Source organism: Neodiprion fabricii, chromosome 1 (assembly GCF_021155785.1).
Source record: "Neodiprion fabricii isolate iyNeoFabr1 chromosome 1, iyNeoFabr1.1, whole genome shotgun sequence".
NCBI classification, from domain to species: Eukaryota; Metazoa; Arthropoda; class Insecta; order Hymenoptera; family Diprionidae; genus Neodiprion; species Neodiprion fabricii.
The window spans coordinates 6,797,203-6,811,118 of NC_060239.1; the positions used below are offsets into that span (position 1 = coordinate 6,797,203).

At 40.3% G+C, this 13,916-nt stretch overlaps 2 protein-coding genes across 2 annotated transcripts in view; one reads left to right on the plus strand and one right to left on the minus strand.

Annotated features, from left to right (window-relative positions):
- LOC124183851 overlaps positions 1–5,645 on the plus strand; it is a 70,950-nt gene extending 65,305 nt beyond the window's left edge. Inside the window, exons 24-29 of the mRNA XM_046572932.1 lie at positions 1,076–1,334; positions 1,847–1,964; positions 2,043–2,165; positions 2,346–2,500; positions 2,911–2,990; positions 3,096–5,645. Coding sequence (XP_046428888.1) covers positions 1,076–1,334; positions 1,847–1,964; positions 2,043–2,165; positions 2,346–2,500; positions 2,911–2,990; positions 3,096–3,264 — 904 coding nt within the window. The 3' untranslated portion in view covers positions 3,265–5,645. The remainder of the gene's footprint in view (positions 1–1,075; positions 1,335–1,846; positions 1,965–2,042; positions 2,166–2,345; positions 2,501–2,910; positions 2,991–3,095) is intronic.
- Positions 5,646–5,968: 323 nt separating this feature from the next.
- LOC124183854 (A disintegrin and metalloproteinase with thrombospondin motifs 3-like) lies at positions 5,969–12,923 on the minus strand. The gene is made up of 14 exons (XM_046572946.1): positions 11,750–12,923; positions 11,536–11,660; positions 10,971–11,063; positions 10,644–10,879; positions 10,246–10,398; positions 10,071–10,184; positions 9,852–9,984; positions 9,603–9,772; positions 9,049–9,352; positions 8,523–8,655; positions 8,163–8,428; positions 7,807–8,072; positions 7,037–7,289; positions 5,969–6,784 (listed from the first exon to the last, which is right to left on the minus strand). The coding sequence occupies exons 1-14, from the start codon at positions 12,717–12,719 to the stop codon at positions 6,524–6,526; spliced, it is 3,477 nt and encodes a 1,158-aa protein (XP_046428902.1). The 5' UTR covers positions 12,720–12,923; the 3' UTR covers positions 5,969–6,523.
- Between the last annotated feature and the right edge of the window lie 993 nt (positions 12,924–13,916).

Here is a 13,916-nt window from a genome sequence, read left to right on the forward strand (position 1 = left end):
TGATGTATCGCGTGAACGTTTTGGCATTTTTTTTCTAAACTTGATATCACGTTTGTTTTGTCGTTTTTTTTCTCGCCAGTTTTTTTTTTCTTTTAATTTATAATACCGATGTGCAACGGTACACGTGCACTTCTGTGACCCGACAAAAGTCCGAACTAGGTAGATGCGATTCTCGTGTCACGCAACCTGAGCACCATACATTAATTCAACAGTGACGATGGCACAAACGCTGGAAATAGACAATAGCGCTGGTTACTTGAGCTATCCAACCTAAAACCGACATCGTTCAGTGGCCAGAATAAATTGTTGACTGATATGTGCAGGAAATAGTAAATCGTCATTGTTGCGTTCGATTCAAATCTGGGGGCGGGGTTGGAGACCCGAATTTGAAGGGTTCCGATAGCGCCTAATTCCGCATTATTTGGTGGCGAAACTTGAAGCAAAGAAATCAGACTTTGAAGAAACGACAAATTTTCGAATGGTCGGAAGTCCGACGGATAAAAATTACGAAAAATAAAGTTTCGTTAGTGGAAAATTCCAAAAATTGAAATATACTCGCACAGCGTAGTTTACTCAACGGGTGGGCGTAAAAAATCAAAACACTGAAAATCGGAATGACCAGGATTCCGAGCGTACAAATATCGACAATCCAAAACAAAGAAAGATCAAAGTGGTGAAATTTCACCAAGCCAGAAATTCGCAGAGCTGAAAGTCCTCGATCATTCGGAATTTCGGTGTCTCAGATTTTCAAATTTTCTCATTTTCGCACTTTCCGAACTTTAACTTGTCGGAGTTACGCCCCTTCGGCAATTTTCCCTTACGGATTTGATGTTTCGTCAAAGTTTAACTTCTCGACTTTAAGTTTTGTCACTGAAAAATTCGGAATATCAACCCCATCCCAAATCTCCCAACAATTTTAATCACAAACGCGTGTTCGAAGATTTCCCATAAATGATGCAGACAAGTAAATTTGAATTATGATACGCAGAATTAAGGAAATAGTAGAAAAATAATATTTGACTTCATTTTGACGAAAGGTGTTTATTACATATTTACTTCACTAATCCTTTTACAGGCCCTCCCAAAAGTCACCGATCCCGTTGAACCGATACGATGATTTCGTCGACGATCTCAGCCACAGAAGCCGTTCGCAAGAACAAACGCCAGAGCCGCGTCTCGTTGCAAAGGCGCTTTATAATTTCGTCGGGCAATCGTCGCGGGAGTTGACTTTCCGTCGTGGTGACATTATTTTCGTGCGTCGTCAGGTCGACAAGAATTGGTACGAGGGTGAGCACAACGCCATGATCGGACTATTTCCGTTCAACTACGTCGAGGTGAGGAATTAAAAGTCGCTTCGTCGCGAGACATTTCCAAAGTGTCTGCGGTCAGAAATTAAGAGAAAAACTCTTTTTTCTTCGCTGCATAATTACTATTTTTTTAACGACACTTTCAGTCGCCTCTGATTCTCTCCTCCAATTATTGCTGCTGTACGGTCTTAATTTATTATCAATTTTTACTGTAACCGAAAAATGAGGATGACATTGCATAAAACTTGTAACCAAAAGATCTAGCATCGGTCACTATCTTTTATGATTATGATCACTCGTACGATTTTTTCGCGATAATTCAATGTCGGCGCAACGATGAACTTATTCTACTGAATAAAATTTGTAACCTAAGCAAACCAGGTAATAACCAAAAAATTCAAAGTTACCTATATTACTAGAATTTTTTGATAGTTGTAAAAAATGAAATAGAAAAAAGAATAGAGTAAAACATATTCTCAGATCTTCCTCTTTACTTGTAATCAAAATGAAAGATGGCAAAATTTAACGACTCGTTGCAGATTCTTCCATACGATGGAATAAGGACGACCACAACACCGAAGAAACCGTACGAAGGACAGGCCAGAGCTAAATTCAACTTTGTTGCACAAACAACGCACGAATTGTCGTTACTAAAAGGTAACATCGTTGTTAAATCGTACGATATTTTACAACAATACCACGATATTTGACAACGTCGGAAAAAACGTTTTTTAGGCGATTTGGTGGTTCTGACGCGAAGAGTGGACGAGAATTGGTACGAGGGTCGCATAGGGAATAGAAAAGGAATATTCCCAATTTCCTATGTGGAAGTTCTCGTCGAGCCAGGAATAAGATCAGGTAATTTATATAAGTCAGTGATCGCTACCGATTGCGGTAGATCGAGAAATAAGATTTCAATTTTACTCACTGTTGAACAGTTCCGCAGGCTGATCGGTAACCGTTTTCCAAAAAAAAAAAACGTCGAATTCACGCCGCTAATTTTATATGGCAATAACCGCGCAATCTTTCACTCCGCAGAAACGCCAGCTCAGAATAAACCAGTCGCCGCACCGGCTGCGCACAGTCTATTATCAAATGGTTCGGCTGGAGGAAAACTCAGCATGGGTCCTCACCATTACACCCCGTCTATGCCAACGAACACGAACGCGTCACAGTCCCATTACAACTCGTTGGTAAAGTGTCTCTGATTTAAATCTGAGATATTAGAATTAAAAAAAAAATTGATATACCCTTCCCTGATTGAACAAAAATAACAAAAAAAATAATTCAAACCGATTGATAACATTTTCTATCAACTTCGATCGGATTTCTGTTCGAAAGATTTTTTTTTTTATCGGAATTTATGGTTTCTTCAAACAAAACATTATAATAATCCGATAAAAATTATGATCTTATCAAGAACCATTAATTCTTGTGAATTTGCTACCAGCAGGAAAAAGGTATAATAGTCATGGCTTTACCGATTTGTACGATTTATATCCGTTTCTATGATTATTTATCGAGTCATTCAACCAACGGTAGATGAGGGATGTAAGTGAGCTTTTCGGCCCGTCTTTCAACCGGAAAATATCCTTGTTTTCAGCCACGCGTGGGGGGATCGAAGTTGCACGTGGCGCCGGTCAACGAAACTCTTCATATTGACACCCATTCGGAACCCCTTCGGTGAGTAAGGGTTAAAAGTCGTTGGAAAATTGGTAGTAAAAAATGCGAAGAAAAACAAAAGAGACTTGGCTAATTTTCAACCGGCACCCTTTTCCCTTCTTACAGATATCGGGCTCTGTACAATTACAGGCCGCAAAACGACGACGAATTAGAGTTAAAGGAGGGAGACACGGTTTACGTTATGGAGAAATGTGACGACGGTTGGTTTGTTGGATCGAGTCAAAGAACTGGATGCTTCGGTACCTTTCCCGGAAACTACGTAGAGCGGTTGTGAAAACCGAAGTCAACGTTATCGCGAAATGAAAAATAAAGAGTCGTACGTCTGTAAATCAGATTTGATCAATGAATAAAACACAATTGCGACGTTTACTGCAGACAAAAAAGAAGAAAAATTCGTGGCAAGATTAGATCCGTGCCAGTTATAATGTATAATTTATGAAAATCAAACGCCTGTTGCAATCTATATTTTGGTATTTATTCTTCTTCAATTCTTTTCTTCTATGAAATAAAAATCGCGTGCGCTTGAGAGAAAAAATATCGTAAGAGAAAAATACAAATATACACATACACATGTATAGATATAATGGAATTAATATAAGAAATCTATATACATATACATTATATTAAATCTTGACGATGATTAGTCTTCCCCAAAATCGTTCACGTATTCGCGTATAAATATATCCATATATATATATATATTATAGTAACACTATAATGTATATAACAATCATTGCATATTATATAAGTGTAATATATACATATGAATATAATATTATACATACTAGCGAATACACACGAATACTCGATAATCGTGTAATATCACAAGACGATAGAAAACCATCGTGATTATTATACACGTTTACAGAATTCTAATAATGGGTATAACGTCACAAATAGAATTTGCATCTACCAAAAATAACGTATTCTTAAGCAAATATCCAAGTGTAAGCTATAATTTAACGTGTAAGTAGTGTATATGATAACGATAGTAATTTATTAATATACGAAATACATAATTATAACAGAGATCGAGGTGTTGAATCACTATGTTAAAAGAATTATTTCCGTTGAACAAAAAGAAATCTATTGAGAAAAAAGAAAAAATCAAATATTTATACGTTATATATAAGCTATGTCTACTGTCGGAATAATGAATTAAACAGTTATGTCGACGAAGCGTCGTTCAATATTTTGAAGAACATAAATGCGTAACCCCATCACGATAAATGTTGTTATTCCCAAGTGTCATATGTATATACATACATATATTACACTTATTAAAGCGATAGCCAGGAATCTATAACGACGGCGTAACTATTAAAAAAAATTTATTAACGATGTAATGATAATCACGTACGACTCCGTTGAACCAGTTCACGCGTAACAAACACGTATGTTATAGGACATCATGCCTATGAGCTTTCGAAGAGTCGCTGATAAGATAGATTAAACTATACACGTTCGTAGCACTCGTTAATCAAACCGCTGAGAGTATATTATATTACAAATATACACGTATATACAGATTTTCCATCGAAATAAATTAGCCTATTTTGAAATGAAATATGCACCGATGAATATACTTATTGTAAAGTTGTTTTATCGAAGAGATAAGATAATTTATACGTAATATAAGCGTAAACGTAATTCCTTTACACCTACCTGATTATTAAAAATTTAATCACAACAATCGTTCAGGTGAAATAAAATTTTGCAGATGAATTAAAAATTCGTAGGTTTACCGACACGCGTAGATTTATGATAGCATATAAAAAAAAAAAAAAACTCAAGACTAAAAAATAAGGAAATAAGATTAACAAAACGTTGTCAATAAATTCGTTCGATTCGACGACATTTTGTCACGGTTTTTATGCTAACGGTATCAGGATCATTCAATGAAACTGTTTCCGGAAATGCTTGAGAAAATGAATAATATATGCGAATAAATAACAAATATATATAGCAGAATAACTTGAGTTGAAATTTTTCTAATCTGTACGTTGAAATTAAAGCCTGTCTTCGTTACTTGAATATAGATAGTTTAGGGTAAATGTTGTATATCACGATATGATTGAAAATTTACCTTTCGAAAATACATATTTTTGTAAAAATTATTTATATCTAATGAGTATAATATGTATACTATATATATATATATATATATATATATATAGTATATAGTATATACTTAACAACTGCATGACGTAGGACAGAAGAAAAGAAATAAGAAGAAAAAAAAACCAATAATGATATAGATTTTTAGGCGCGGATTTATATTAGTAGTAATATATCCGTACAATAGCGATAAGATGAATGAAAAATGTGACCTTTCAAAATATGTAGAACGAACAATAACAAGTTTCCCACGCTTAACGTCGTTTAAAAAAACACACACACACAATGTTATATTGTAAAAAAAAAAAAAGAAAATCACATGACCTTAAATTACGAATTATTACAATAATAATATAGTCATAAAAAATATACGGACAGTGTAATATAGGTATGATAGAAACACGAACGCAGTTGAAAATTATTCTCATTCTTACACGTATAAACATTTATATATGATGTATGAATATATATATGTAGAAGTTGTAGGTGAAAAAAAAAAGATTAAAAAAAAAAAAAAAACGACCCAGTTCAAAATAAGACAATACTATGAAGATAACGAAAAACGTAATATGAATAAAAAGGAGATACATGTTTACAACGTTGTTGAGAAATATTTGCATCTAAGTGCATATTTCATCACGATCTCTGCATCGGACGGCTATAATAAAGTACCAACTTACATTTATACGGTAAATCTTGTACAAATTTTCGAGACGAAATTGCTTATAGTCGGTAGATTAAATACCGTACTGGCTTAAAGGCCGAATATATAAATAAATTCGAAACATATCGAAGTTAAAAGAAAATATAAATCACATCCAGTCGCGTCGTCACGTCAGTTTAAATTTTTTAACCAGAGGAGTAGGAAAAATCAATTTATTAACGTGATCGCATTGTGTGTTAATCATGAGATAGCAGGAAACAAAACACCTCTGTTTCAGAAAGTAATCAAATTTGAATTTGAACACGCTTACATATGCAATAATACTTCACCTTGTATTGTTTACAAATTCACCGTCTCCGCTACTCGGCTCCTGGCATGTTTAATAATAATTTATATAATATTGTTTTATTCAATAATATTATCAATTGTATTGTTATTAATTACCGCTATAATGACATCTGAAAATAATATGCGCTGTACACTTGACATAAAAATAAAATCCTAGTCTATACAGTTGATATCAGGTATTAATTTTACAGTGAAACAACTAGCTGGCATTCGTTTGATAATCAAGCTAATAGCTAAGTTATAAGAAGAATAGAAAAAAAAAAGAAAAAACTCATCGCTCACACTGGAAGCAACAAATTCAAGCAATCTCAAATCCGATCAAAGATGTATTTGTAAAATGTACAAAGTTTAACATCGTATTGTTGAATCGAATAATTGTTGCCCGCAGTGCCGTAACCTTCAATCACGTCTGCTGACAGCTTAAGCAGCATCTCCGTTTGAAGTCCGGGACCTCGCAATAGCGACGAAGAACCGAAAGTGAGCAGTGCTCGCTACTGTCACTTGTGCAAGACTCCAAACAAATCGGATTCCGCTTGTCGAGCGTTTTACACGGTCGAAATTCGTACGGTGCTACGATTCCGCAATCGAACAAAGAATCCGTCGGCTCATCTGGTCCGCATCGAGCTAAACGGGTCTGTATGCCACGGCCACAGCTCTGAGAACACTGGAAAGTGAAAAGAACGTGAAAACAAGATCGAAGAATACAAGAAGAATAAGAAAAAAAAATTGAACGGCATCGATTACCCGCAGTTAAGTAAATAAATTAATATCACTGTGAGACAAATTTTGGTGTCAAGTTACCATTAGAGCGCTATTTAATGATGAATTTCTGAATAAAAGAGCGCAAAATGTTCCGTTCTATGGTAGGTCATAACACCGTTGGATCTAATTTCCTGCTTATGCTTTGACGACTTACAGGTGACCAATCGGCGCTGAAAAGCCAGCGACCCTGACACGGAACTCTGTTGCATTCCCTCTCCGCCTGGGGTGGTGGTCCACATCGATCCGGAGGTAACATATCCCTGTAAATAATTGCCGCCGTGTCGTTCGAGACTGTAGTCACGTCCACGGACACATGGACGCAGTACAGTTGCCTGTGTTGGATGCCGGTCAAACCGCACGTCGCTGTACACTCTTCCCATTCACCGGAAATCCATTTGAACTCGCAGCTGAAATGTTGAAAACATTTTCAACGTTGATATCGTTGAATGAAGCGGAACGGTTTTCGTATCAAAAGAAGTCAGACTAGGCACCATTTACTCAAGTTACTTTTGTGCTTTTGGAAATACCGAGTCAGGAACCATCGACACCCTTTCTTCAATGTTTCTTTGTTATAAACTACAACTCGGGAATGAAATGTACCGAGATTCAATCCGTATTTTAATTTCTCTCCCGACTTTGCATAACAGAGTTCGTTCGTAAGTTGTGGACTGTTCAAACAATCTGAAAAACATGTGTTTTCTTTCTTAATTCGATCTCGTTCTTGGTACTTTTTAGAACTTAATTCGAATTCTAAGTCAGCGATTGTACAAGAAAAAGTTAACTTGGACGCACGGATGCATGAACGTTAGAAGAAACGAGAACACCGGGTAACTGAACAGTCATCCTTGTCTCAGGAAAATGTTGAAACGTTGATTAATGAACGATGTTCACTCCAGTTATACCGATTGATAAAAAGCAAATCACCTGAGAAGGTTGCACCTTTCGCTTTCAAGCGAGGGTTTGACGGTCAAGGAACACTTCCTCCTGGGGACAATTTTCCCCGTGACATCGTCCCTGCAGGCGATAGTCTTATGGCGAGTGCCGCCCCCGCAACTCGCCGAGCACGGACCCCATCCTCCAGGAAGCCAAGAGTATCCGACGGTGGCGTTCTGCTCGTGGCGATTGACGAAGTACTGAGAAGAGATGAAAAGCGAGAGGCCAAGGCGAAGGAGATCGTCGGGAACGCCGAGCTGAAAGCGTACCATTGAGGTGAGTTTCGGGGGCGAAAGAAAGCGCGAAATTCGGATATGACAAGACGAGATTTGTCTGACAAGACCTACGGATATAACGATCTCGGTGAAAACTGGGCCTCGTGACCATATCGTGTAAGTGTCGCCGAGCTTTTGGGGGTGGAAAGCTGCGCCCTCTACCACGAGGACGTCGGCCCGTCCCGAGGTGTCAAAGGTCCCGATGTCGTTGCGCCGTCGACGTCTGTCGCGTATCGTTATCACGACGTCGATGAGCTGCCCGACAGCAAGGGGAGGGAGAGTCAGCTCGACCCTGACGTTGTATGCTGACCGAGGAATTACCGCAAGCCGAGTCATCCCTGGGGAGATTATTGGGGTGTGGGGTGTAATCGTGCCGAAGTGCATGTATGCTCGTGGCAGTTATTAACGGATTATCGGATATGGGCTTTAAACCTCTTCGCAGCTTGCGCTGATAGCCGCTGGTCACGTTGATGCAGTTCTCGTTCCGGCCCCCGCATTCGCCACAATTATCGATCAGTGCGGTCGAGTTCATCACGTTGTCGCATCCCATTTTGCTGCAATTTCCCTGGACAAATGATAACGACACGTTTTTTAAAATCATTCAGCCAGTGACAAGGAAGGTATCCCAGGACGATTTCTCCGATTTAATTTCTTTTGTACCGTGTAAGAGTAGACTAAATGTCAATTTTTATGAACCAAAATCAATCACCTCGGGCCTATTTAACGAATCAACTTCACTATTTAGTAGTCTACGTCTTTAGCCAAAGACTTGGGCAATTACGATGCTGACATTCGTTCGGGCGCAGGAAGTATCAACATCTCGTTAAAATTCTTTAATTGTTTCTACGAACTTTCCTGCTGTAATTGGCTTATCACAATTCCCCGCGGTTTTTTCTTCGTTCGCGTATTCTCATTTCGTTTTTAAAAGTTACTTTACGCGTACTTTGATTACGTTTACCTGGACGCAAATATCTGAGCTTCCGTAGGTGCAGGGTGTTCCGTCGACAAGATTTTCACCGCTGAAATAGATCTCCCCGGTCTGCCGACTTCGACATACTAATTGGCACTTGAGGTGATCCTCTTCGGGTTCGTAGGGTAGCCAGGTTGAATTGTACATCAGCGAGCGCACCGGAAATCCCATAAGTATACCAAGTCGAGCACACTGTTGGGCTCTGAGGTCAATCCGCTCTGAACACTGGATAATTTCACAGATTTTGAACTCCTCGCTGTCCCCCTCGCAGTCCGCACCGCCGTAGGCAGGACTGCGAATTAAAAAATTTAAAAAAGCTCTGAGTCTGAGACTGACAGAATTATGCTTGCAGGGTGAAAAACTCGCTTTTACCAAAAACTGGATTTGACTGTGACGGAAAACAGAATGCACGGTTCAAAGGGCGTTCACAAACCGGTCAGTCGGGTAGTTCAATCAAGCTGTGCAAGCTACAGAATCTTTTTTTCTCTCTCTTAATTTAAAAAGAAACACAAGGGCTAAACATCCCCTTCAACTGGACCCACGTTGGATCGCTACATTTCCTCGAACGAAACTGAACGCCGACACCGCAGGACCTCGAACACTTCCCCCAGGGACCCCAGCCGCTCCAGCCGCCGTCTCTGACGTTGTGGATAACTGGACCGAGGCCAAAACGTCGTCGATCAACGAGTTCGCAGTAGCCGTTGATGCACCACTAAAGGAAGAAGGATGAGAGCTTGGGAAAGTTAGCGTTGAACGATTTCACTTTTCTCTAGTGTCGACCCAACCCTCACCTTGTCTTCACCGCACTCGGTTCCTTCGAGAGGGGGACCCTTTTTCGTCTTGCAAATTTGGGAAGTGTTACCGTAACCGCACCAGAGATGAGAACACGGCTCGGGCAGGTCAAGGGACCTGCAAAGACTGTAGCTGGAAAAAAAATTAAGGAAAAGGTGAAGTGTTTGATAGTGATTGATCGCTGGTTGTTGTTGCGGGAGTTTTTTTTTTTTTTTTACCCGTCTCCAAACTCCATTCTGCATTGCTCGTCCATTGTAAACGTCGTCTGAATGGTGGCTCTGAGGAGAGTAGCGTTGTGGTCGTCGGGCTGGTTCAGCAGGCACTCCCATTGCCTACAACGTTTTTCAAACATGACCACCTTGTGTTTCATATCAACTTTAAAAGGTTACTCACTTGACTCTGTGATGGAATTCCTTCTTCGAACAAGTTGACCAGTGAAATCTGTGGAAGGTAGCCGCAACCATGGGCGCCATGACACTTCCGTTCCAGGCCTCATCTCCGCAAGAATTTCCTACAGCCTCATCTCCGTCGTGAGTTAAGCCCAGCCTGTGAGAAATGAATCGACATGCGGTTATAATGTAAATGCGTGGGTGTTAAACGTCATGATTGATTTATAACTCTCGTCGAATCAAACAGTTCAAGTTGGGACAAGAGTCGTCGTAATATGGGCCTGTAATGACTGCCGTAATTGCACAGGTGGGTGCTGTTTATATACAAAATATGACTTTGAGGAGGCAGTCGTTACCAGGCTGATTGTTACTAGTATCATTGTTCCGAAGTAAAGTACTTACACGTGCGCTAGCTCGTGAGCAATTATGAACGCGCTGGTCAAACCTTCGTCACGATTCAACGCGCAAGATCTCGCAGGATCACACACACCGGAAACAGGCGCGTAGCCGGATGGACCGCCAAGATCGAGACGTGTCAGCCAAACCGCGACGTCGTGACTCTTCTTTGAGGATAATAAAAATTTCCTATTCCAACGATTCACGTTCTCCAAGGACCTTCGAGCGTTTCCTCGACGAACCTGTAATACGAACCGAACGGGATACCAACTGACGAGATGGAATAGTAACTCGATTAAGGAAAAACATCTAACGACTACAAAATATACTCACCATACCGTCTTTCTTATCAGCGTACAAAACCATGCGGACTATCACCAGCTTCATGTTTGATTCCAACGATGGATCTCTATAAATCGCGCTCACCTGAACACACAAAGAGTGAGATACTGGAAGGAAAATTAGCGTACGAGCTTCCATTAAGGAGGATGTCATTTTATCACCGACTATTCGATGTCTAAACATAAGCTTCTACGTTCGAAACATTTACTTCGTCACACACGAGTTAAATTATAAGTGCTCAGGGTAGTGACCGCGAAATATTTTGTGACCGCGGTTTTTACGCCCATGTTGAACAATTTTAAAGGCGGTTTAATTATCAAGCGAGCTCGTGGCGATCCAGTAAAGTAAGACCAAATATTATAGTTAGCTTAACTTTGCTCATTACTTAGCGACTCTATTCAGATTATCACATAGAATATAATGCGCCATGTCGCACATCACTGCAAAAACATTCGTTCGTTATAAACTTGATTGTTTTTATGTACATTAAAGTCTCTATAAGAAATATCAATCTACAGATATTTCATTTACTCAATGGCGTGGGACGAATACGTACGATATTGAAGAGAGCCAAAATGTATTGTTGAACCCTTGAGCCATGGAATTCGATCACCGAATAATCCGCAGCAATGCCAATCTCTAGCCATCGCGAACGCGGTTCCCTAGTTATCGGTTTTCTTTCTAAGAGAGATAAAAACGGATACTTGTGAATAGAAAATATTCGGAAATGGAACACAATGATAACTTGGCGGTGTTACGAAGATACTCACTAGGCAATTTATTCCGCTCCCAGGCCCGGTCGTAGAAGTATTCAACATGTTCCGAGTCCTTCTCGACAGGGAGTTGAAAGTTTTCATCATCCCGTTCTTGAGCGGCCCGCAGCCTCGGTTCAAGGTCGATAACATCCCCGGTCAGATTATGGAACTCCTGGGTATTGCAGATCATCAAATTTCGTTTGACTCGTTCCTTGACGCCGGAGGGGTAAGAGGATGAGGAGTTTCTCGGCTGAGGGAGCTCCATGTTTGAATTTATGTAAAATTTTTCGTCCCTCCTGTACCTTGAATCGGGTCCGGACCACACCGCCTCTGAGAGCCTCGAGGCGGCGAGGAAAATGTCATTTGCACTGGATGTATTGAAATTTTTCGGTCGAAGATAGTCGTCGCGAGGCAGATGCTCGAGGCCATTGTTTAGTGGCTCGATACCTTCGGTGGAATTGAAGGGATGCGTCTTCGCCGAATCCATATTCAAAGTCTTCCTTGACTCGTAAATAAGATGACGTCCGTCTGACAGCGGTTGGAGGAAAAACGTCCCGCCAGTCACGTTGACGATGCCGTAAATCCAGGGACCATTGCAGACGGTTATCGCAACCAGGGACTCCGGCTGGTCGATAACAAACCCACGACGGACCTGGCAGGATAACGGATCCTCGTCGACGGCGTCTCGTCGCCCTTGAAACTTCCCGCGGGGAAGGATTCGCCGTGCCACAAAACTGGGTGAGATGATCAGGAGCTCGTTTAACGACGTCTCCAGAGTCCAATCGTCGAGGGAAATTCTCAACGACTTCGCCTCTACACTCGACCTTTTTACCCGCGGTCCCTCCGGCGATTCAATTATTGGATAAACGATTTTATACGACTGGATGTGGTCGATGGACGTTAAAAAATCGTCGAGATTTTGCGATTTTAAACTGTCAAACGACCAGAAGATGAAAATAATGTGGATGTAATTTACGTGCCCCATTTGCGAAGTTGGAAGTAATTACAATCTTACCGATTATTCGAACGACTTTGCTAGAACGATTTACGAACGATCAAACTTTTTTGATATGATCCAACCGACACGTTATGTGCCGTTGAAGTTAAGCCGTATTTTCAATTCACTGTTAATTACACAAAGCTACACTTCCTCCGTTCGCGTTCACGCTGCAACTGGCTACCACATGGAGGTCTACAAGTATACTTAAAATACTTTGATGGTAGCGTTTACTTACGGACGGACGGAGCCGGGCATGTACTACATCAAACACACATACTCTCGAGCAGGCGGGAGTTTCTAATAATGGACGCTTTATGAGAGGACAAGTCTACGACAGAGCAAACAGTGTTCACGGTGACGAGAAGCAGTGAGAAGAAAGATTGATACGCCGATCAGAGAAGATTCCATTAGCATAGTTCGCGTCAAGACATAATGTACTGGAAATTTTTAACCGCTTGATTCAAGTGGCTCGATATTTTCTGCAACGGAATACCTACAACACTTTGTACCAAAATGTTGGAAGTGGATTCGAAGACATCGGAGGGACAGGTTCATGATTATTAACGAAATCTGTACAGTGAAAGTAATTTGATCAAAGCGAACTTTATTTTGTCAACTACAAAAACATCAAGACGTTTATATCACAATCTGAACTCAAGCTGTTTCTAAAACACGTGACAAAGCTATAATTCATTAGATCCGCTACAATTTCAAACCGGTATCAGACCGAAGTTAAATTGTTGCGATATCTTATGATCAGAACCTCAATTACAAAAAGATGGGATAGCCATCTAATGCATAAGATAATAATAATAATACGTCTGGGAGGTCAGTCGTATGGGATATTTTGTGGAAACATTGGAGACCGGTGAAAATCCTCGGGTGTATCTTTGATCTTTTCGACTGTCAAGAGTTTAAATACGCCGATTTTCGACCCACTAACCATCGACGTACATCGATTTCAACCCCCAACGCGGGTTTATGAGCCAATAGTTTCCTGGGGTGACCGCGATGGTAACTCTGCACTTTACGTCCCCTAATTTAAGGTTGCAATTTTTTACGATCACTATTAAAAATAAGTCCAGCGTTAACTGAGGAACAAAGTAACAGCCTCCATTACCAGCCATAGATAGGATCATTCTTCTTTCCCTTCGACTTCCAAGTATCGAGTGACACGAAAAC